The 26639-nt window shown below is 34.5% G+C and overlaps 1 protein-coding gene across 13 annotated transcripts in view; it reads left to right on the forward strand.

The window, feature by feature from the left end:
• LOC128678501 (very low-density lipoprotein receptor) overlaps nt 1–26639 on the forward strand; it is a 174430-nt gene that overhangs the window by 142095 nt on the left and 5696 nt on the right. For 3 of the 13 annotated variants that reach the window (XR_008405652.2, XM_053760129.1, XM_053760163.2), the window contains exons 3-12: nt 972–1094; nt 6207–6338; nt 8214–8440; nt 10486–10753; nt 11103–11354; nt 11835–12135; nt 12501–12719; nt 14188–14332; nt 17613–17822; nt 18860–19058. Coding sequence is in view for 10 of the 13 variants with exons in the window: in XM_053760129.1 (XP_053616104.1) it covers nt 972–1094; nt 6207–6338; nt 8214–8440; nt 10486–10753; nt 11103–11354; nt 11835–12135; nt 12501–12719; nt 14188–14332; nt 17613–17822; nt 18860–19058 (2076 nt within the window). In the remaining 3 variants the exon portion in view is untranslated. Of the gene's footprint in view, nt 1–971; nt 1095–5629; nt 5750–6206; nt 6339–8213; nt 8441–10485; nt 10754–11102; nt 11355–11834; nt 12136–12500; nt 12720–14187; nt 14333–17612; nt 17823–18859; nt 19059–25458; nt 25543–25993; nt 26394–26639 lie in introns of all 13 variants that reach the window. The other 10 variants (XM_053760091.1, XM_053760098.2, XR_010370250.1 and 7 more) reach the window with 6 other exon arrangements.

Here is a 26639-nt window from a genome sequence, read left to right on the forward strand (position 1 = left end):
TTGCTCCTTCGTGGCCGTACAGTAAACTGCAAGTCAAGTTGCGTTATTTTCTATGGGCGCTCACGGAGCTTATATATGGTGAAACTCAAAAATGTACCTACAATCATTATTATCAGATATAGTACTTACATAGTATAAGATAAAGTTGTTTCTCGCTGTTTGTCCTTATCTATGCTTAAATCTTAAAAACCACGAACGATTCTGGTTCATTTGCGCGTTTATAACATGCATAAAATTTCACCCGTGCAAAGCTGGGGCGGCTCGCTAGTAGTCGTTCTAGCCATTTATTAGCCAAATAAATGCTACAATAAACGGTTAAAGCGACACGACATTCAGGATATAGATTCCAAAGATATTGAAAAGGGCTGCAACCCCTTGGGGAGCGGCTTCGACCAGACATAGCACTCATCTAAACCTCTAAAAAGCGCCCAGGACTGGTCGCCGATATTAAAAAAAAATAAAACTGTGGCTCGTCCCGTCAGAAATTATACATCTAAACCCTCCTCAGGAACCACACTGTGGTTTGCTCTGTGGTCTCATTGTGGATATCCTTAATACGGGCAATAGGTATTATTAGGCACATTTGGAATCATTTCGACTACGTTGATGTCCTGCATACTGTACAAATTCCTAAGTAAATTTACACCTGCTTCTAGAGATAAGCAACGTAAGCTTAGTTTGGATTTAACTTCGACACTTTCGTGACATGACTGACCTTATAAATTTTGAAGTATGATGCTTGATATCTTCAAGAAGTTGGATAATCTGTAACGTAAAGTTGGTGTAACTTTTGGTTGCTTTGGAAACTCGTACTACCGCTAAAAATATTTTTTTCTGTTTTAAACAATTTTCAGGGGGTTTAAACTTATCCTTAAATGAAAAAAACATACAAGACACTAAAGAAATGTAATTGCTATAAATTATATAAAATTATATTACCAAGTAAAATAACAAATTCCTCTCGTTTCCAGAAAGCCGAACCTGTACATCATCAGAGTTCAGATGCAAGACCGGCCGCTGCGTGCCGATGTCCTGGCGTTGTGACAACGAGAAAGACTGCTCGGATGGCTCCGATGAAGACCCTCTGACTTGCAGTAAGTACATGCTTGCAATCTATCATAAGAGGGTTTAGAAAAAAATTGTCTAGTGATCTTGGCTTTTTTGTTCACCTTTCTATAAAGCTTACAAATAATATTTAGGTACTTATTATATTTAAGAAATAATAATTGTTTTAGTTCTCTAATAAAATCTGTATTACTCCAATCGGATACTTATTACCAATGGTATTTGTTTTTATTAAAATCTATTCAATATTCTGAATAAATATTATTTTAGGTAAAGAATAGCAATTAATTTCGGTAAAAATAAAAAAAAATCTGTGGTATTCGTTTCGTGTACATATTTGATAAATGGAAAAAATGTAAATGGAAAATTTCGGTTTCGACGAACTATGATTGATTAGTATTTTGTTTCATTATGTTTCGAATAGGAAACAAACATTGTGTGCATTAAAATGAACAACACATTTGTTGCGTTCACTCACAAAATAATAACTATTCCATATCCAGAGAATTGCCATTATGTATATCGTTAGGTAGTTTATTACGAGTAAACAGGGTATATTTTGCGCAATAACCATTTCGAGCTACGTAACTGTTGTTTCATTTTAGATAGGTATAGGTAATACTTACCTAGAATAGGGGGAGAGCAAAGGGGAACTGGGAATTTCGTATATTATTATAAACAGAGCACCTATTCTTTCTCGTAACCCTGACATCACATACCTACTTATAACGGTTGTAAAATATTATGACAAGGCTGAAAATTGTTATTCGACAGTGTAATACACAAATAATACGTGAAAACGCGTTACTTGAAAAATAAAAAAGTAGTGAAGTAGGTATTAAGACATGCTTTGACTGAAAATTGCGGATCACACTTAAAAACGTATTAAAAGATAAAAGTTTTTACTTTACCAAAATACGTCTAAATAAAAATAAGCTGAATGTAAAACATCTACTTACTTTTTTGTCTATTGTCAACGTTACATCAAAACAATGAAAAAACAAGGGTGGGAAGTGACAAAGCCAGATTTGAGACTATGGATCCTTTAATCCGGTCCCGGGTTATCCCTTATTGTTCCCGAAAAACACGTTCAGGGAAAGTACATTTTCACCACTTCACCAAGGGCTATTCTCAACATTTATAAAGGATTGAGTGTTGTTTCGTAGAGTTGATAAATCGCGTTTTTATAGGAGTTCAAAAATTTGTAACTTCTAAAAATATCGACATAAAACCGTGACAGACTATATTATCACGTCACTGATAGACTATTGTCATGGCTTAAGTGAGTAGGTATACTTACTTACTTTTGAATTATACTAGGTATAACTTCAAAAATAGAATTTACTTAAAATATACATTTGTCTTTATACACACATTTTTTAGTTTTATAAGAATTTTAAAAATACTCTTACGAATATACACTTGTTATAAATCTATTTGTAAAGAGGATTAAAAAGCATTTTAAAATAATACCTAAAGATTTTATATTTAGATATATTTTATCAGCCATCATTCTAATACTTGCTGACAGGAGGGCGAGTAAAATAACTAAGGGCAGAAACCCTAAAAAATAATTATCTCACAATTTATGAGGAAACTTTTAAGCAAGGCTCGCGTATTTCGTTCTAGCAAGACACCCCTAGAAGATTAAAATCTTAATTATGGACCAAAGTTTCAGGATTATTTTATAATCTCTGCGCACTTTTACCTGTTTTCGGTGTGAATCGTGAATACCATTAAAGCCAACATATCATTTAAGTTCATCGATTGAGATCGGAACTTGTAAATAATGGCAAACAAGTATTAAGGGTTTAGTTGGTCATGGGTTCGAGTTGTAAAGAAATAAGATGTACTGTAATCAGACATACTTAATTATCTGGATTAAATAAGTTCCCATTCTGTTTATGTCGTATACTCAAAACTTTTTTAATTTAGATCAATCTGAAATGCTTAATATCCGCCCACTACGCAGTTTAAACCGATTAAGAGAATTCTGGAAAATTTTCTTAATTATAATTGCAAAACAAACCATTGTTACGTTATACCTAATTAAGTAGGTACAGAATTTGGTACACATTTTGTTTTTGTCTGTGTTAAACAAGCGGGTAGGTGAGTATGGCTTCGAGCACAAACTAGTATTTACATGCAAAATAACTCACGAAATGTACATGTAAAATGCGAAGAGCTGACCTAAATGTCACAAGCGTAAATACGGGACATCCCTACAGCTTTCCGAGTTGACACATCCCTAAAATATATTCAGAATGGTATTTAAAACGCGGTGATAGGTGCGAGTTTCACAAAAGGTCACGCATTAGGGGAATGTATACCAAACACGTTCAAAATTACAAGGTACAATGTAAAGATACGCAGAAATTGATGCGGCGAAAAATGTACATTTGCCCTTATTTCGAAAGCAATACGGTTCAATAACTGCCAGTATCAAAGAGTTTGTAGACGTGACCAATTGAACCAGTAAATTATGCTCGCTGGGGGAAGATGCTACCTTGATTCCGAACGCTGTGATGCCCGGGAGAACGAATAAGCAATAAAATGTTTGAATAAAATATTTTTATTTATAGTGCGCACAATATTTTATGAAGAAACTGCTATGCTGCGATCCTTTTGGCAGAATGGATAGAAAACTATGAGATCGCTCTGAATTCGATTCATCGATAAATGTTTATCGATGGGCACTATTTTGAATTAAATAGAATACATGAAATTAGTTTAATAAAATAAAACACATATTATTTGGTTGGACAGGTTGGTTTTCCTACCAAACAGGGTCAAGTCAAATTTCCTCATCGGCCGTACTTTACTTATCTATAGAAAAGTCCATTTGTAAAGGCAATCAATTAGAGGTACTTTTTTATAGACGAATTGTTAGTATTAAAAGTATAGACATTTTTCACATAGGTTTTACGGTACCTACCAAAGTTGGAACATCAAAGAGTTATCGGTAAAATTATGGCGTTCGTAACTTTCGAGCCATAAACAGACATGCAATTTTCTTAATGCTTTTGTTAGGTATGTATTACTAGAGGAAAGTGATGATTTAAGTACATTGAAAACAAGTTCTTTTGAAATACGTTCATATGTAAGTACTTAAACAAACAAATCGAATAGATAATAAAAGTTAATTGTATTAAGTACCTAAATAGGTAATAGATAATTCAACTGTCCCTCAGACGCGACAGAGAGTAACACACACTCTTCAACAAAGGGATAATCAACGCAAACATAATATAATAATAACTACATATGAAAAACCCTGAGTGTTTTCATCTATATTTTTTCTAGAAATACAAATAAGTAGGTGCCTACAAAATTCTCGTACTAAAAGACGATTTAGCGTATTTCTCAACAATATAGAATTAAAAATACTAAAAATATCACGGCCACGTCCCTTGGGCAGCAACTTTTAGCAACATTGACGTATTTATAGCGATTTAAAATCGTTCGAAGTTGCCGAATCTAAAGCCAAAAAACTCCGCAAGAAGTTTGCCGGCTTCCACGACCGACTTTTAATTCCTTGTTTTCCACCAACTGTAATAATGTGTATAAAAACTTTCCAATTCTTAGACCACTTCGTCTTTTTGCCAGATAATGTCAAATTTTAAACGCCTGATTTATACCGACGCAGATTTTTAATTTTCACTTGTCTTAGTCACATATCATAGGTTGAATAAGGATCTAAATAAATATTAAAACCTTACTACTGACTAATAATAACAGTTAGCAAACCTATCTAATCGTCTTACTCACTTAACTTTAACAAAACTAGTACTACGCATAGTTACAAGCACGCAAGCTTACGTTCAACCATCGAAGCAAACAAAGCTAAAGGCAAAACAATTTGTCTCGATATATACCTATACTATACTAAAATGCTCGACTTACATCTCCGTTGGAATTCATGTGCTACGAAGCCGTTAATAAGACGACTTTATTTAATTTATTAGCAACAACGTAAAGCGACATTAGACTGTAACAAGGTCTATTTAGTATCAATAATTAAGTTTTAGTCAGAAGGAGTTTACGTTTACCATTTATTATTTCGCAGACGTCCCGGCTAACATTTTAAACGAATTTGCTCGGTAGCTAGAGCCGACTTGAGCTGCTAAGAACGGTTACCTTTTTAATCTCTTCGATTTGTAGGCCTATAAGCCCTGTATTTTTTCATCTTAATCCAACATTTGCATAGCGGAGTTGTTTGAACCTCGAACATTATTGACGCATTATTTATAGACATTTTATTTGAACTTTTATAATATTAACTATTAAGTTATCATTCAAACACGGCTTACGTCCAATTTAAATCAAGATTCAGATCAGTGGAAGATGCCTTTGCGAAATTTTGTTAATTATATCACTAATTGTTAATATGAATTCTTCACATGGTCGTCTAAAACTTTAGTTGTGTCAAAGAGTAAGTCAAGTTTAAAAATAACTCTGTTGCCTTATTCCATAACAAATGTCTTTGAAAATCTAAAAGCAAACTCCAAATCACGGAACAAGCCAAACTTCCAAATATTTGCGATAACATAACTTTCGTATGCAGCGTCACAGCGAAGTTGTCCAGAACACAAATTTGTGTGCACAAGCGGGCACTGCATACCGGCCGCTTGGCATTGCGACTATGAGGCCGACTGCCCCGATGGCTCTGACGAACACCAGTGTGGTAAGAGCATGGACGTCGAACGCAGCATGTAAACCAATTGGCATGATACGAAATCAAAATTATTTTAAGGCATCAAAATTTAGCATGCGGTCAAATGGTCAGAGTTGGCCAAGATGGATGGATCACTGCGCCACTGTTCCAACAATCAACTTCGGGGACGAGCTTATAAATTAAATAACAATTAATTTTTTAAATAGTTAAGTTGAAAATAAAGTTTAAATAGTAAAAAATAAAATAAAATATAAAGTTTATAAAACGGGCTATGATCAAAAATACTTTGACATTGTTTTTATTGATGACTCGTTTATTATAAGTAGGAGATATTGAAGATTATTTTTTGTCAGTTGAGGTACACTATTTTTTTATGTATACCTTGAAAAACTTTTGTAAGGAAATATAGTTTTAAGATACAACTTGCATAACTATCAGTTAGCATGAGCATGAATTGGGTTGGCAGAAGTGGAGCCTTGCGGACCTGAAGAGTTCACATGTCGCAGCTCGCTTGGGAAACATGGAGAATGCGTGCCCCTCACCTGGATGTGTGATGACAACCCTGACTGTTCCGACGGATCTGATGAGAAAGCATGCAGTAAGGGTTTCTATTCTTTTCGCATCTAGGAACTTTATGTGGCAAGCAGACGAAAAGCCAGATATCAATCTAAGAACTGGCGTGGATATTTCCGACATAGCAGACTATTTTGCTTCTTGTCCGCTTGCTAAATAAAGCTAATAGATAGTATGGATTAATTAAACTATTAGTGTGTCTAATTATTTTAGATAAGTATCGTGTTTGTAATCATTTAGTTCAATTCATTTTCACTGCAACAACGGTCAGCAATCATGCTCTTGCATCATCACGTCAATTTTATTCACTTGAATTATGCTATTGGGATGAACTGTCATACACATTTATCTAATTGCGCAATTGGCTACTTGAACTTGTAATCTAAATATGAAAATTGCATGATGCCGACCTACATCTTTATCTATCCGGTCCGTTTATTTAGCACAAAGAGCACAAACCTAGTAATTTATTGCGCGTATCTAATAAATTTACGCGCAGTTTGATCTACAACTCTACACCCTTTTCAATCATAATGTCGGGATAAAAAAGAAAACAATGTTTACGTATTTTGCACTAGATCTTTTGATGGAGACGACGTTTAACTATTCCTCTTCGACGTCGGGGTATCAATCAATCATTCCACCCCCGAGCAAACACTCTGTATTCTATCAACGCTGGGCTCATCCGTCTATACTCCTAAATTCTTATCTACCCGCACACCGGTCGACCCGCCCGAAGCGTGAGCGATGACGTTGCGTGTATACTTCAGACGCTTTTGGATTTTCTTAATACAACCTTCATCATGATTTACGTCATAATCATATTACTCAAAGGCAGACATTTATGTTACTGGTAAGTGCGTGTAATTATACGAAGAAACTGATTTCTACAAGACTTATTTATCTCAGAATGTGATTGTGTTTTGTTATAGTAGGCTTTTGTACATTATGTTAAATACATATTATTTAAATTACAGTTTAATGGTAGTGAGAAATTAAATCATTAACATTTAGACAAAAGATGCAATTTCTAATCGAATCACTACGCGTGATTCATTGTGGGAACCGCGCAGCACACTCCATTCGCAAGAGCGTCGTTACGTCGTACGGGTCAGGTACCTACTTTACGAAGTAATACTAAAACTAGAACAATAAAGGCCCAAAATATATGCTTGCACGTGGTAGAAGCTAGCTGCTATTAAAGTTTGATGGCATCTCGTAAGTGGAGCAGGTTGGCCGGTTAAGGATCACGCTCTCAGAAAACTGACAAAGTAAATGGCACTTTGCTGCTGTGATTTTTCGGTAAATAGGTTTAAAATGTATTCGCACATTCATTTTCTTATGAACAGATTAGTAAACTATTAAAATAGTTGGTATCAAACACCATATGAAAACACAATATTAAGAATCATTGGTTTTATCATTAGTAAACATTATAATTATGACAGTGTATTCTTGCAGATTTTATACATTAAATTATGTTTTGTGTGTGTAGTATAACTACAACTAGCAATTAATTTATTAAATATCATTCTAATAGTGCTTATTCTGCGTAAAACAGGTAGAATTCTTTTGTGTTGCGTTATTTTAATTTCTCCTCTTTCATTGTTCATGCAAAACATTGAACGGGAGAATTTAATACTATTTTATTTATAAATATACGTACTAGATGAGGTTCTTTGTTGTTATAGGTATTCTGCTCTTTGTGCTGGATATTCCGTTTGCAAATATTGTTAGCTGAAAATACATTTTTTCTGAGAACTCTCTCCAATTAATTGAGACTTTTAATTTTATTTTGATGTTGAAAATACACTCGCTTCAGGAATTTTCTCTTTGCTGTAACATATTCGGCCTTAAAAATTATAATAACAGTTTCTAATATATTGATTTTGATGGATAGATGAGACATGTCGTTCTGACGAGTTCACATGCGGCAACGGGAAGTGTATACAGCAGAGATGGGTGTGCGATGGCGATGATGATTGCGGTGACGACAGCGATGAGGCCAAGTGTCCAGCAAAGACCTGCCAGCCTCACACGCACTTCTCCTGCACTGACGGCCATTGCATCTCCGCTAGATGGCGGTGCGATGGGGACATCGATTGCCCTGATAGTAGCGATGAACTGGTGAGTAATTTTGATAAACTTTAAGAAAAAGTAAATCCCTTTCAATTTATTGATCAAATTAGCTAAACTTATATAGGTAGCAAAATAACTGGTAGAATTATTTATGAAACTGTGAATAATATTATTATTATTTAATTTTTGAAATGTGAGTTTTAGTTATCGTCATTAAAGCTTTTATTTTGGTAGAGATAGAAGCTGAAGCATGATATTTGACGGAGCAGAGAATATAACAGGAAATATTTTCTACTTACATCGAATTTCATTACAAAGTTGAAGTTTCATTAAAGTTGCTTGAAAATGAAGACTCATTAAATCGGGTTATTTATGTTACAAATTTTCCGATGATGTACCTATCCGCTAAACTCAACTTTTCTTTTGAAGTGTCCAAAGATTAATTAGAACCGAAATGCGATCAGCATCGCCGAATTTACACATTGATCAACCAACAGCAGCGAACGTTGCGAAAATTACTTTTTGTTCATAGATTAACATTTGAACCCCTCGTTTTGCACGACATTAATTTTATTACTGACACTTCCGATTCAACCTATGTGCCACGCAATATTGAGAATACGTATTATATTAATAAAGAATTTTTTATATCTATTGTTTAATGATTTTTTCTTATGATAATGAGAGAGTTCTCATTGATGGGGATTATTGTAAAAAAATATTGGCGTGTGGTTCCAACCTAGAATAGGACCGCTGCACTTCCTTCGACGAAGCGACAAATGGACACAGGCTAGACAACAGATTGACAAGGCATTCCCAAAGCGGTATGAAATCAGGCAGGCGGCCGGTTGTAAAATCACAGCTGAATCTTCAAAATTTTAAGGTTATTCTTATATGCCGACTCCGAGGTTCACTTCGTCACAGCCCCGAACGCAATCAAGTACATGCGAAGATGAGATTATAAAAAAATATTCAGATCTATATACTTCTTAGTATGTTAGCGGTATATAATGTATACCTATCTAATATTTGTGTTACGTGTACTCATCCATTTGGACGGGTCCCGGAGGCATATCGAGATCGTGTTCCATTAATACAGGAAACATTACGGTCGAAAAAGTTAATTCGTTTGTTTATTACATTGAACTTTGCGAGGTATAAATATACACAACAAACACAGGTAAATAACTCTGTTTGGTGTGTTCATTGGAAAATATTTTATCATAAATAGTAAGAAGTATGGTATCTAGTAAATCATGTTTAGAGTAGAGTAAACATGTTTTTATTACTGACACACTAGAGATGTAGATTTACTAGATATATTATATTTACAACGAGTGTAGTAGTTATTGGGAAATGTAGCATTACTTTTTGGGAAATGCGCGATCGACACAATATTTCTATGAAAATCTTGTAAAAGAATAAATTCATGTGTAGTCAGAATTTTAGCATCATTAGCAAGAGTTCGAAATATATATTATATAAATAACACAAAAGATAGGCTTTTGTTAGCTGGTGCAGGTACGGTACAACAGGTTAAAAATGACATACCATATTGAATGAATTATTGCATAGATACAAGCAATCAAAATGTCTTTAGTGTCGAATGAGACGTCGTGAACGTAATGCAGTAGCTAATTTACTATCATCAAAAGCCGGCCACCGCCGTGATATCTTCGGTCACTAATTTTAAAAAATAACCTTGAGTTAATTCATTTGCGATAACCCAGAAACCTCGACCCCGTCTATGTTTACCAAAGTAACCCAATTGTTTCCTGAAACATTACCGTCTCGGTATCCATGTCTGTGTACTTCTTTTGTCTTGATCAAAATTTTGGAAATTGAGACATGTTTCTATGTTATGGTTCCAAGATCAGCATGGTAATAAATTTATGACTATATAGAATGGTCTCTATATTTCGCCAAGCTAGAAGCCCATGGGACGCGGCGCTTAAGTCGCAGATAACAACACCGTGGCCGATAGGTATATTTACTCATAATTCACATCACATTTTCTCGTGGGGTATTCATGATTTTTTTACTTCTAAGTATCAGATAATGCTCATAAATATCCTGACTTTTACTCATTCCAGGGTTGCGCAACAACGCCGAAGACGACATCTCCATGCATATCAACTGAGTTCGAGTGCAAGGACAGAATGACTTGCGTCCACAAGGCGTGGGTGTGCGACGGCGACCGCGACTGTCCCGATGGTGGGGATGAAGCACCTGAGATCTGCAGGGGCAATGTGACGTGCAGACTTGACCAGTTCCAGTGTAAAGACCATAGCTGCATCCCAGGAGCTTTGTACTGCAATGGAGACAAGGATTGCCCAGATGGCAGCGATGAAGTCAATTGCAGTAAGCATTAATTTTTAATTAATTAATTGTACTAGAGGCAACAATCGCTCCACGGATCTGCAGGGGCAATGTCACGTGAAACCTTGGACTGTTCTGTTGAATGGTAGTTATGCAATATAGCATCAAAATCTGCAAACTTGATCAGCACAGTGTTCCATCTTCCAGAAATATTGTAATGGAGACAAAGATTGTAACAGAAGTGGAATCAATTCATTATGTTTCAGAGTAATTATATATTCAGGATTGAGTACAAAATTTAAAGGCACAGTAAACCACAATTAAATCTTGTGTTTTTGTAATGGTCACAAACTCAAATCAATATTATTGGAGCAATCTTTTTACTTCACAGCTCGGCCAAAACCTGTATGCGACAAGAAGACTGAGTTCGACTGTGGCGGCGGCATGTGCATTCCTCTATCGAAGCTGTGCGACAAGAAACCTGACTGCCCCAACTTCGAAGACGAGCCCAAAGACAAGTGCGGGGAGAATGAATGCGCCAAAAATAACGGCGGCTGCACACAGCTCTGCGTTGATACCCCTGTTGGATATTATTGTGACTGCGAGACAGGATACAAGCTGGTCGATAACAGGACTTGTGACGGTAATATACCTTGATTATTTCCTTGTTCATATATTATTACTGATTGCGCCTTGTGTCCAGGATATTTTCGAGATAAAAATATACCCTTTATGGCAATAAAGCACTGTACTGATTGCGCCTTGTGTCCAGGATATTTTCGAGATAAAAATATACCCTTTATGGCAATAACATATCTTGAGTATCTTTGCTCTGAGCTGCGGGTCATCCTTATTTCGTAAAAATGTTGAGATAATAATGTGCCACGCGCATTTTGAGATATATTTTTCGTGAATATATTTTATTGATTGATTGACTTATGCCCCTCCCAAAAACATAGACCGGTTAAAAGTAATTTCTAGCATCTTCCTGCAATGTAATATTTATCTAACCGACTTTGACGCTTTCTATTTTTCATAATGGATCATTTCTTAAAGATAAATACTGACCCGACCGTTAATTACCTTCGGACCAAGTAATAACACGAGCATTTCAAAATTACAGATGTAGACGAGTGTTCGGACCCCGGAGCATGTTCCCAAATGTGCATCAACGAGAAGGGAACCTTCAAATGTGAGTGCCACGCCGGCTACGCTCGAGACCCTCGCGACAGGACCCGGTGCAAAGCGACCGAGGGCCACCCATCTCTACTTTTCGCAAGGAGATTTGACATCAGGAAGATCAGCTTGGATCATCACGAGATGGTTGCGATTGTCAATGACACCAAATCTGCTACGGCGTTGGACTACGTGTTCAGGACTGGCATGATATTCTGGAGCGACGTTACTGATGAGAAGATTTATAAGTAAGTTTACATCTATTTTACGTTTACACATAAATGTTATTATAATTAATTGATGCATGAAAACGTAGGTACCTATATCAATTTATTTGCTATAGGTAATTATTGTTATGCGTATTGTCCTCGATTTCTTAAAGTCTTTGTAATGACTTCATTTTCGCGCCACCAATTAAGTAGTTATGATATTTGTAAAATCAATGGGAAGAATAATTTAATAATTTGTAAAATCAATAAGAAGAAGAATTCAAGTCAAGCTTCAAGACTCTTAGTTCTGTCTCCGTAAGGGGTAAAGTCTTTCTAATATAAAAGTATTCTTCCAAGCCTTGATTTGCGTCAATTCATGGGTTTGATATGTTTCCACATTCCAGAGCCCCGATAGACGAAGGCAGCCAGCGCACTGTCGTGATCGGCGACCAGCTCATCACCTCCGATGGTTTGGCTGTGGACTGGATCTACAACCACCTGTACTGGACCGACACTGGAAAGAACCATATTGAGCTGTCAGACCTTCAGGGCAACATGAGGAAGATCCTCATCAGAGATCGGCTGGAAGAGCCCAGGGCGATTGCTCTGAACCCTCTTGACGGGTAAGTTTGTAATATATTTATTGTACAAATTGCACATTAAAAGTAGTAAATTGCACATGAAGACGTTTACAGTCAACCAGCGAAAATTTGAGTATTTCGATGTTTTTAGACTTCTGTATAAATAAAAAAGAAATATGCAGTAATGAGACTGGCCCTATTTAGCTTTTTGGATCTCAAATAAAATTCACAATATAGGTACCAAGAACGCATATGTAGGTATACTTTTTGACCTTTTTTGTACCTACTTATTGTACAATTTTAAATTTAAGCGTCTGTGAATGGCTAGATTTAAGCTAATTTCTGAATTAATGCTGACATTGAACTGCAGCTTTACTCGCGTTCGAAATACACCCCAGACGAAGTAGTGAAAAGGCCTTGTTAGGTAAAAACGTCCTAGGTTTTTTTTATACTTATTGATAGAAAAAAAACTTGCTTTAGGAAGTTCTAGTAGCGGAACGTGACTTTTTAATCGTCGATAAAAAAAATATTTCCATTTATTCTACTACGTTGCTAAAATTATCTCAGATTAGATGTCTGCTGCGCAATTTCGTTCGATTTACAATATGACAATCATAATATTTCCAAAGCAAATTGTACATTTACCACACCTAATTACTTACCCATACTTAATCCTACTAATATTACAAATGCGAAAGTATGTGAGGATATAGCCTCTCAAACTTTCGCATTTATAATATGTGTATATGTTTGTGATTCCTTTACGCAAAATCTATTGGACCGATTGTTATGAAATTTTGTACATGGGTAGAATATAACCCATAGGGTACCTACTTTTTATCCCGGAATTCTCACGGGAGCGAAGCCCCGAGGGCACGCTAGTATATTCAAAAATATATAATTTTGCTGTCAGAAGTAATTCTACGCTGACGAAGTCGCGGGTAAACAACTAGTAAACAAATAAATTAAGGTAAATGCGCTATTAGCCATCCACCTACATGTGACCTTCGGGTTTTACAACTCTTGTATCTACCTTGTAAGGTATATAGACGAGATTGCAAATGCTTTAGATTATTTAGTAAATACGCAATTGAAATTATTGCTTTCATGAAATATGGTCGGTTTGACAACGGGCATGCGATAAGATAAAATCTAGGGGAGACCTCCGCCCAGGGGCTCGATTCTCAAGCAATCAAATTATAGCATCAGCGATTCTCCAAAAAAACTTAAGGTAACAAGTTTCAGTCGACTGAAAAAGTACAATCGAACACATCGATAAATGACTTTTGTGACTGTGAATTTATAAAATTCTTCATAAAATTTATCTAAATTTTATGAAATGCTGCTGCAGCTGTAGAAATTTGGGAAAACATTTAGCCAGATATACCTATCCTAATGCAATGGCATTTCATTTTTCCTTCCCATCCACGTCGCCATTATGCCATTATCCTGAACGATAAAGTATGTTAGACATAACCTACATTTTTATAATTATAATCTATGTTCCCAGATGGATGTACTGGACAGACTGGGGCCAGACGCCGAAGATCGAGCGAGCTGGCATGGACGGCTCGCACCGGCAGACCATCGTGGCGTACGACGTCAAGTGGCCCAACGGGCTGACTCTGGACCTTGTCAGGAAACGGGTGTATTGGGTAAGATATCGTTGGGACAAGACGACCACAAAGCAAGGAACGTCATTTGGCTCAAGCGAGTAATTGCGAGCAATTCCGTGCGCTGTTGACGAGACTAAAATTAGAAACGCCTGGAAATAAGGCTATAATTCGATTCACCATTCAAAATATATACGATATTATAATACGATTCAAAATGCTCATAATCAAGTCTACATATACTAGGCCAACTATCTAATAACTTTCAGATGTGCGGATTTTTAAGCAATTTCGCCTGGTTGCCACAAGGTGGCGTTGTTTCGATTATATAGAAATAAGCGTTAGTTTAGCATTAGTTAGTACCTATATTTCCAAAATTTGTAACCACTCTATTAAGATGGTGGAATGTTACATCTGTAATTATACTACAATATGATTACTATATACTAATTGGTATAGGTACCTACGCCGTCAGCATCAACTAGATAATAGGTTTTATTCCCATTAATTATTAATTATTTTTAAAGGCTTATAATACCTAATACAGTAATATATAATAATAATATCATAATTCCTATTTTACTAATTGACTGCTATTTAAATGTGATTGTTTTTTCATTCTCTATTATTTCAAAATTTGTTTTACTTACATTAATTAGAATTATTCATTATTCATGGCTTTTTATTTAAGTAAGTAGTGAAAAAAAGGAGCACCGGAAGAAAAAAAATATTTCGTTACTAAGTAGACTACAAAAAAATACCTAATCTTAAATTACGTTCTTAAAATGCTGACGTCACATGAACAGGTGCTAATAAATCAGTAAAATGTTTTAATCTATAAATTAGGTTACCCTATCGCATATCAAACATGGCGTACATTACCTGCGAACTATAGAAGTGCACATCGACCGAGTAGAACTGGCAATATAGATATTGAAAACTGATACTAAGAGCTCGCAATATTTAATTACCACTAGATTTGAAAACTGCATAATATTACGTACATAATGTGCATTTAACGTACCTTTATTGCTTAACTGAACATTAAACTTAGGTTCAAGCATAAGGGCACAAAACGGTCTAGTACCTACAAATGTCACTATGATAATCATCAATTTTCAAAGTATTAAGGCGAGTAGAACGCGACCAATGTGAAGATTAACATTAGAAGACATAACAAGCTTGCATAGACTTTAACTAGATTATTATCTTGTAATTATTTTCATCCACCTGAAGAGTATATCAAGAATGTGGCGTGATTTTGTTTACTACCTATTATTAGTCAGTTTAGTTTAGATATCTTATCGAAGAATAATCACCTCATTAATTACCTCATAATTCATTATTACTTCTCATAAATATTAGGCAGTTTAAAAGGTTTTGTTTTTGTTATCTAGTTATTGGGTTTTGATATTTCAATTAATATATTTTTTATATTTCAAAATCTTCGTCGTTCGTTTGTTAAATTAAATATAAAATATTTGTAACGTATAGATGGAGTACATAAGTAAATAAAAGTTTGTATTTCAGTAGTGTATTCTAGTTCGAATCTACAGAATAAAAACATAGTTACGAATGCATCTCAGATTCTCAGAATTAAAAAAAAGACGGGACGCACTCCGGGAGTGCCGGCAGAAGTGAAAAATTGAATATTAACGTTGTGCATTTTCGACGTCTTACGAATTTCCGATCAGGGTCACGTGTCCTGATGCGAGTTTAACATTTTTCACCCATCGCAAAAAGTGCACAACGCCGCTAAAGAAGTTTTCAGTTTAAAAAAAATGAAATGAATCACGATTGTTTTTGACAAACGAAATCATAATGAGCTAGATTAAAGTGACTAACAACACGTCTACCTATGATTCATTGATACCATATAAATCATAATAAATTGATAAATATAGGCGACGTAAACATATCGATCTAGGTTTTAATATGGAAACTGAGGGAAAATGCATTTATCAGGAAATAGCTTTGATTAGTCGGAAAAGCCTAAGGAAAAATTCCAGTACATTAATGAAACTGTAATGCGTAGGCACAGCTAGGATGTGTACTTAATGATAAATATTCTTATCATATATTAGGCCTTCACTGTTAGGAGAGATCGAATTTTGAAAATTAAACGGCTTGGTTTATTATATAGCTTGGAACTTAAAATCTCTGGAAATATATTTTTTTCCATTGTACTCCGTGGAAATGAATATATAATACTAGCTTTTGACCGCGGCTCGGCCCGCGTAAATTTACCACGGGAACAGTTACTTTTCCGGGATGAAAGGTGCCCTATATCCTTCTCTATACTTCAAACTATATTTATGTAAAATTTCACGAAGTTGGTTCAGTAGAAAGAGCCTGAAGAGCTAACAAACAGGAGTTGGAATTCGGTGCATTACCTGATGTTTCTTAACACATACACTGCGCATTTAAATATATTTGAAGTAGATACATATAATATAATTAGATATTGACAATAATGTTATGAGCAGACGCACCAAATATATGCGAGCGAAGCCGCGGGCAATAACTAGGTATATTATATAGATATTTTTTTAATATAATAATGAGTGATATCAGATTAGACAAGGACAAAGACAGGCCAGATAATCGATCGTCCCTTAATTCAAACATGATTAGATGCCTAGTAGGTACTCGTATATAATGTACCAACCTTATGAGCAGGTACGCTCATTAGGTAGGTACATTATATAGTAGGCCTATATGATACTAAATTTATTTCAAGCAAAAAAAATCCGCTGACAGGCATCAATCAAATCATTTTTAAGTTGCGTAGTAAATAATATACTTAAAACACTATTATACTTAGATAAAAAAATTGAATCGTCGAGCAAATGTAGACTTTCTATCTTATAGCTGACAAATTGTCTCCTACGTCACATACATAGTAATAATTAGGACAATGACTTTTGTCTTACGGGTGTTTAGAAACTTAGAATTTGTACAGAATCTCATTTAGGTATAGTACAAGTAGTATCAAACAAATGTGGTCACTAGTCTTAAGGTTTAGTACCATTTCCCTATAATCACCATTTAGGTACTTACTAAATCCATGAACCATGGATTTAGTAAGTACTTCGTACAACAGGATAGATTAGTACGAAATACCTGACAAACAATAATACCTAAGCTCAAATTGCAAGGTACTAAACACTATTTTATTATAACCATAGATAGGACACAAAAATTCTTGAAGGAGACCCACTTAATATGAAAATTGGTCCAATTTTGGTGGCCGTATCGAGTATCCTTGTCATTTTGTAAATATCCGTCGAAACTCCATATACATGTGAATATAATTCCTCAGGTGGATGCCAAAATGAACACAATATCGTCATGCAACTACGACGGCTCAGCTCGCAGGGTCATTTTGTACTCGACTGATGTATTGCGCCACCCATTCTCCATCACCACCTTCGAAGACTTTGTCTACTGGACCGATTGGGATAAAACTGCGGTTTACAGAGCGAACAAGTTTAATGGCAAGGATGTCGAAGCTATCACTTCTACTCATACCGTAAGTACTTATAATTTTTTTATGATTTTTTATAATTATAATTTAGGTGATTTATCGACACAAAATAGTCTTTAATAAATAACGTATTAGGTTCATACATTTTACGATTGACGCTAAGAAATATCACTTGCATAACGTACACTTTATATAATCTTTCATTTTCATATTATAGCATAATTTTTGCTCTGCAATAATTACTGTAAGTCACAGTTCAATGCTTATCATGGATACTTACGGTAACGACAGGGCAAAAAATATCTCATAATAAGCGATGTGAAGGTTATAACATAGAATAATAGAATATTCTACACAATTTACTTAATGATAAAAACTAATTAACATAGTAATAAAACATTAGTACCTCAACTTTTTAAGCATATTTTTTGCCATTTAAAAATGCAAAAAATTGTTTTCAACGACGTTATGGGTTTTATTGTCACGAAAAGACGTCAAACAAATAGCAAAAACGCGAAAAAACTTATTAAAAATGGTGTAAAATGCACATAACAACAATATAACTTAAAGTAAATCGCGTTGATCTTTGTTTTTCAGCGTACAATTTAATTATAATTGAGTACAGAATGTAAGGAAATGTAAGAAAATTAATGAGTAATTATTTTATGTTAGAAAAATTCTCGATAGCCAACATCTTTTTTCGGCTTGAAGTCTCCGACTTCATGGGAGTTTGTATAATACTATACTACACATACATAGTTAAAGCACGGTCACCAACCGCCTTCGCTTCGCTTTCGGTGTGTCCCACAAAAACCAATTATAATCCAGCTTTAGATTTCACACAGCTAAATGATTTGACGACCTCTCTAGCCTAATGGTCATCCCGCTGGACTGCTACATTGGAAGGCTCGAGTTCGATCTCCGGTCGGGTTAAAATGGAAAATGATTTGTAGGATGGAGGTCCTGGGTTTGATTACAGATATTTGTCTGCGTGTATTGTGTCCATCGGACACTCGAGCTTAGTGCTTAATGCGTTGAGTATTGTCCATTTATTTCATTTATTTAAAACTTTGCACCAACAGCTCCAAAACCCGATGGTGATCCACGTGTACCACCCGTACCGGCAGCCAGATGGCGTGAACCACTGTGCAGCTGTCAACGGCCACTGTTCCCATCTCTGTCTACCAGCTCCAAGGATAGGTCCCAACTCCCCACGCGTCTCCTGCGCATGCCCCAATGGGCTCAGGCTGCTACCCGACAATCAGATGTGCGTCGAAGACAGTAAGTACAAACATATTTAATTTTTTAAAATTTCGAATGTGGAAATCGATAATTGCGGGAATTGTCGTAACGTATCGCATACGCAGATTAATTTTGGCAAATTATAAGTGTCTATCACATAAGTAGCATGGAATAAAATAAACATGTTATGTACCTATATTTATTTAGCAATAAGCAAGCATGCTTGAAATTTAATTTGTACACAGGGTAAGCAGAAAACCAAACACTATTCAGCAGGTATAAAATATGTTACTTGGTAGAACTTTATCGCTATTTATGACATATGTGCAGAACTGAACAGGTATCTCCTAGCCGAACTACTAACTAAATTAAGTGGTTTGAAAAGGTTATCTAAATAATTTAATACAATGTAAACAAACAAATATACTTCCCTATTCGAACTTGAAAAGGCGTTTTTAACAAAAGATAAAATTGTGTTAAAAGCAATGTATGTATGCATAGTATGCATACATATACGATACATCCGATCCTTTGTCATACGCACATAATTTACATTTAGGATGCAGATGTGTCCGCTCTACTGACTGCACACAAGTACATTGTGAATAAAAAGTACAAAAAAATAGAAAATGAACATAAACGGAATGCAAAATCTATAAAAAGGCGTAAGTGCGCGCATATGACTGCAATTACGTTGTATTGCAGTCATGACCATAATGGAAGAAAATTACATGGATAAAGAATAACCGATGACTACGTTACGTGCGTCCGTCGTTAAGGTGACGGCTTGGAAATTGAGATGTTTTTTTTTTACAATTACAAATTATAGCAAGTGATATTTTCTAATTTTATTTTTCACTTCAATAACTACATTTTGTTACATGCAGAAACACGATGGATATTATTTTTCAAAGTTACTTGTTCTAAAACGGAGATTGGCATTTTATAGGGAAACTAGACCGATTACCTTAAAAAAGTCAATTATTTTAATTACTTTAATAATTATTTGAAGTTTTTAATTGAAACCAAAAAACCGTGGGCGGGTTGCGGGGGCGAAAATGTTTTATGGAATTTGCTAACAGAGTCGTTACCTTAAGCTCAAGTTGTATAGCTGGTATGGATGCGTTTCGGGCGTTTGTCTTTTTAATTCACTCGTTTATAAAAAATGTACGACATCCGAAGCGCGTCCAGACGAGTAAGTATAGCTTAGTTAAAAATGATTAAGACATATATCCGGTATTTCCAGTTTATCAATACATAACCATCTCACCTAAATATAGTATATAAATAATATGGACGGCTATTTTAATCTCACAAATAAAAGAATTAGTGGTATGTGACGTCAATGGCTTTTTATCTTGTTTTGCGTATGTAGGTAGGTATGTTTTGAGGTCTCTAAAACGGTTTTGCGTCTCGAACACGAGTACATTTTTTGTGACAAAGAAACGATTGATTTAGGTAGGTCTCATGTGACAAATTCAGAGTAGGACAAATTATGCATACAAATAGAAACGTAAATAAACATTTGCAATTTAAAAATCAATACTTCATCAAGTCTATTTGGATAAGTACAAAATAATTAAATGTTTTGAATAAATATATTGGGACAAATCACAGATATTGAGTTAGATACATCAGATTTATATACTACATACTATAAGATATACTACATACTATAAAATATACATACTTATCAATGAACAACGGTCAGTCTGAATATCATTTTCCTTTTCGAATCCTGGACCACCTGTACAGCAGTTAGACACGTAGCGGTCGTCAAAATTGAATAGATATTTTAAGTAGTACTTAAAATATGTTACGTTAATGAATTTGCTATTAGGAAATTAACACAAACTACCTTTCTCTTTCAGTGATTGAGTTACGAATTTTTCACGTTTTAGACATTTAAGGTAGTTAACATATCTACGCAATTTATCATGAAGGTAATTTAATTAATTAGTACATTTGTGTCACTTGCGTACGACACATTACTCACACCAAAATATAATTGATGTAATTGCTTTGATTAATTGTGATTTTTTTTATTTTATTTTGCGAGCAAATTTTTATTGGAGTGGAAATAACATAGTATTTGCAACAGAAGCACAATATCGTATTGACTCAATGTAATTTAAAGTAATGGTATTTGTAAATATTTTACAATTTGAAATAGTATTTCTCGGAGACAACAGACATGTAGGTACTTTGTTATGGATATAAGTAAAGTTTAAAATATCTTTATTTGTCAATTATTTTTGAACTGACACACCCAGTACCTACCTATATTACTTGTTGACTATTTGACTAGACGAATATTTTACTTAGTAAGCATTACCAGGTTCCTAGCACTATAGAGGAAGTTTGATAATTAAACAAATAAAAAACTAGAAATTATTGTTTAGAATATGATACAAAAAATATTGTTTCTACTTATTGAAAAAAGTTATGTAAGGATACGTTATCATATGTCATAGACATGTCACAGTCATGTCACGAGTTTGTACCTATGCTAAGTCAAATGATAATAAAATATATAGATACATTTTCGACAATTTCGGTGGCGCAGTGGTAAAGTTCATGCCACTGAACCGAGAGGTCCCGGGTTCGCTCCCCGGTCGGGTCATGATGGAAAATTATCTTTTTCTGATTGACCCGGGTCTTGGATGTTTATCTATATATTTGTTATAAAATATAGTATCGTTGAGTTAGTATCCCATAACACAAGTCTCGTACTTACTTTGGGGTTAGCTCAATCTGTGTGATTTGTCCTAATATATATTTATAATGTGACTTAGCAAACCTGCATTTATGAGACGATAACAGCGAATCTTCAATGAATTTGTACATGTCGATGTGCAGTCGACCGTACAATAGTTTCGCTATGTTTGCATGACGAAGCATATTATGTGTCTTGAAATAAGTATGTCAATAAGGCACGATTGGTCGGATGTATAAGCTTCTTATTCTTGCATAATCGTAAACAAGTATTCATCTCTTTTTACGCATACAGATCTTACTATAGCTTGCATGGAAAATTTGAACCAAAACGTTTGTTTTTGATGGAAACAACTCTAATATATGGCAATTGGTATGCTTAGCACATATCCATGTCGGTATATAACGTTTAAGAACTCGGATCGTAAATCAACCAACAGAAATTTGAGAAGAATTCGGTTAAGCAGTTAAATGAGAAAAACAAAAAATTATAATTTAACACATAAAACCGATAGTATGAAGTTAATAATAAAAAAATGTTTGTATTTTTTTATTATTAACTTCATAGTATATAAATATTTCATACAGTTACACTATAACTATACGAAATATTTCAATTTAAAAAATTAGATAGGTATAATATGCAAACAAAACAGAATATTTTATCTTTTTTAGCACTAACATGACGTCTTGGAACTCCACTCCCGATTAGTTACAATTGAATGCGGTCAATAAAAAGGACATCAATTGTCATTGGCATTCCCGATTGATTCAATGACTGTCCATTTGAGTGCCCTCTAGTGTTTGGTATTTTAAATGGAATTAAGAAACCCTTGAAATTTTTATTACACATTTTTTATTTACTAACGCATAGATTAAATAAACCTCAAAACACTAAAAGCCTGAAACTAAATTTGATACTTATTTAAACTTTCTTAATATTCGCAAAATAGCTTTAAAAGACGTGTTTTGATTGTAGGTAATTAAGTAGATTTTACAATCGCTCATCATTAAGTAAAGTTTAATTAATATAAGTGTTTATTATATTCATATTCGAGCAATTTAACTTTGCGTTTTGAATTATAAACAAAACAGTTTTGAAAATGTTGATTTACCGATTATTGACATTTTGTCGTTATTGAGTCATGAAGTGTGACTTAATGAAAGTTTTGAGAATTTAATCTTAGACATTTCGTTACAAAATATTTTTTATTCAGAAATGTATATTTCTTTTCCTTTGATCAAAATAAACAAGGTCACCTGCTTCCTAGAGCGTAGATCTCTGTAAAAGCCAAGGTAATCTGACCGTATAAGGAATGGAAAGATTTTAATCTTTGTTTTCACATCAATTTATGTTAAATAAATCATTTTGAAAAGATATTCAAACAATTATAGGGTAAACATTGCTGCACTTTTATAATTGTAAAACTGTTTGCATTATTATATATGATTCAATATTTTGCAAATAAGCATTTTTATCTTTAAGAGAACATTTAAACAAATCATCAAAATAAACTTTAATTTATAAACCAATATTATTATTATTTCTAAAATCGTTTATTAATTTTATATACCTACGCGAAATATATAAAATTAATAAAACGATTTTAGAAATGAGATGGTATGTTATGGACCAGGTGATTAATTGCCAATTTGTTTTTCAAAAATGAGTCACGTGACACAATCGGCAAGATCACAGAATCAATGTTTTATTTATTTTAAAAGGTTTCAGTTATTTTATGAAAATACCATTCACATTTGAATTCAGCTTTTCTGTCAAAATTCAAACAAGGCAAAGAGGTTGACTAGTGCCATGCATAAAAAGTATTGATAAATATTGAAAATATCGGCAAAGCGCGATTAGAATTTGTTTTATATACATCTATGGCGAACATAAATATAAGTAATATGTATATATAATGATATAGACAGGTTTGGGGCAAATGATTGTTTTAGAGTGCGAAAACGTGTAAGCCTAGGTACTTAAGCGCTAAAAAAGTAAGTACTTAAGTATTTTAAAATTTTAACTATCGACGTCAATTACTATTTATACGGGAATTAAAAATATTTTACTGTAGTATATATTAAAAGAAAAAAAAAACAAAGAAAAGTTTAAGCGTTGAAGAGACGAGAGTTCAAGTTTAGGACACAATACAAGTCAAGACTTTTTAAACACATTAAGGAAAAAAAAGGCATAACAATAATGCATAATTTATGCTTATTTTGAATATGTAGCCGCCTACTTTCTATTTTGATACCTATTCATTTTGAAAACGTATTTTATTTACTGTAAAATTTCTTCTGAAAAATACTTCTGGTAGCAAATTAAACTTTGATATAAGCGGAAATCGTTCTCCAATTTTAAATTGTGCTTAGGTCATGATATACTGCAATTCTTACTCGTATTTACGACTACGCGCACAGGCAAATAATTAGGCAATGTGTTTACAGTCTGCAAGTGTTTACAAATAAAATGTTCATTACATGTTTTCAAGGTTGAAAATAGATAGATTATAACTGAAAAAAAAAACAGATCTCATGCTCGCATGAGTAATTTTTAAAAATACGTATTACCGAAATTTCGTCGCGTGTCAGCTTCGGCCACGTCATGCGGTGACGTTACATCGTACGATGTTCTGTCGTCTGCGCTGGTGCAGGAACAACCTTGACTCGAGTTAGCCGGAATATACCCCGCACGCCTACCGCTTATCTCAGCATTTACTCATTCATTAGTTGTAAAAGTACTCAATGTTTACGTTATTATCTTCTTGTATTTATAATTATCGCAAGTCCGAATTTACCGACTTTTGCAGCGATAGTGGAATTACTGCAACGTTATCGATTTAGGAATTGACATTAATACAGTACCTACCGTCTAGTAGACAGTTTATGATAACATATTTAATAAAAAAATTAATCGTGCTTAATATGGACCTGCGAATGTTGAATGTAAAGTGAAAATTAAGTAGCATTTCTTAGATATTGAAACACCGCGCTCGATCACCAAGCCATGCAGTTGGCGAATAAGGTGAGGTGACGTCACAACATCACGCCACCTTTTGTTAGTCAATTCACGTGCGATCCGGCACGACACTCGCTAGTGACAACCAAAAATATTTGAGAAACACGAGGATATTGAACTAGTAACTTATGTAGGTACTAATACTCATTTACAAGGTAACATGTTGGTAGTCTTTGGAAATAATTCATAAAACGTGTTAAACGGCAGATGTTTGCATTGAATCTATATGCTATGTCATCAGTATAAAAATAATACTACGGATGTGGTCATTCAAAATACTTTATTTGATAGAAAAATGTATACTTTTTTTATAATATGAAATACCTAGATAATGTAAAAATATTTACGACAACTGTTTCTTGATACGTGAACAATGAGAACATAATAAGTACATTATTTTTTAAAGACGTGTAAAGAAGTGTTAAAATGCGCGAGCCGGATCGCGTACAGTTAAACTGACAGAACCGTGTTGTAGTTTAACGTCATTGGCTCGCGGTATAGTGGAATGGATTTCGTAGTCGACCTGCCCCTACCTCCGAGCCGATTCATTTCGGCCCGTAGCATCGAGGAGTCGAGACGTGTGACAGCGACCGATCTCTGTGTTCCGTATTCTTAAATAAAAACATTCATCATAACACAACAACAAACATCAAAACAATATCAAGCAGCATTTATTTAGTTTAATTTATAATAACCCTACAGATGCAATAAAACAAGATGTGGACGTGCAAAAACCGATTTCTGGTCCCAAAGAAATTATAACTAGTGAAGAAAAACCTGTAACCAGTGAGTATAAATGTGCAATACATCCAGTTTTCGTTGAACCTTCTAATAATATAGTTGTTGGTTTAATTTGAACGGGTCAATGTTGTAGCATTTGAGGTTATATGTCACTAGTTAATGAAAGTGAATGTGATTAAACACGGTCTTCCTTCGTATGCGTTCGGATTTCTTGCAAAACTTTGATTTGATGGTCAGTGCATTTAAACCAGTTATTGGTCTACCTTCCAATGCTACAACATTAAGCCGGTATTGCTGTTCCAATGAATTTTTCGGGAGGGAGGTAATTCGTTATCACGCCACCAGATAAGGATATTGCTTTCATATAAAATTGGCAGCGAGGCAATAAAACAAACATAATAAGCAATCCATCGCTATCGACTAACTTTCAAATCATTGTGTGAGTGTTCAACAATATCTGTGTGTCTTCAAGTGGGATTCGTTGACTGATTTGCAGGGCATGCGATACTTCTAGTAACTGATCAGATGCTAAGCCGTTTTGGATGTGCATTACTAAAAGGATATTTCAACACATATGGTGGATACACGAAGAGAAAGGCTACTCGGCCTTCTCTTGAAATTCGGACGTGCAGTGTGGGAGGAAAACGACGCTGATACTGAAACCACAAAGGAGGTTGAAACCACATCTACCAGTACAGCTGAGCCAATGATGGTTTATTGGGAGAAAGATAAGGAAGCTTTGAGAGACAGTAATCAGGATTACATAGATCTGTTCAAGCAAGGTATTGCTCTGGAAAGGATACCAGACACTACCGAGACGCCCGTCAAAGAATCTCGTTACAATTTCGCCAAAAGTCTTTCTTACTTGCCAGAAACACTGCGCAACTTTAACGCGGGTAAAGTATTAGAATTTGTCTCAAGTACTTAAAAAACTTACGAAGACACACAGATTCAATTTGAACTGGGTGCATGTTGAATTGTCACTAACACTTTTACCTAACTGCATTGAAATAGTTGCAACTATAATAGATAATATGTTTTTAATAAATACTTGTAACATAACGTTTCAAAATTATTAGGTAAGTACTAAATAACAAATATAAACCTAGGCTTCAGTCTTCGCCCTAAACAAAATTTAATAA

Source organism: Plodia interpunctella, chromosome 2 (assembly GCF_027563975.2).
Source record: "Plodia interpunctella isolate USDA-ARS_2022_Savannah chromosome 2, ilPloInte3.2, whole genome shotgun sequence".
In the NCBI taxonomy this organism is placed as follows: domain Eukaryota; kingdom Metazoa; phylum Arthropoda; class Insecta; order Lepidoptera; family Pyralidae; genus Plodia; species Plodia interpunctella.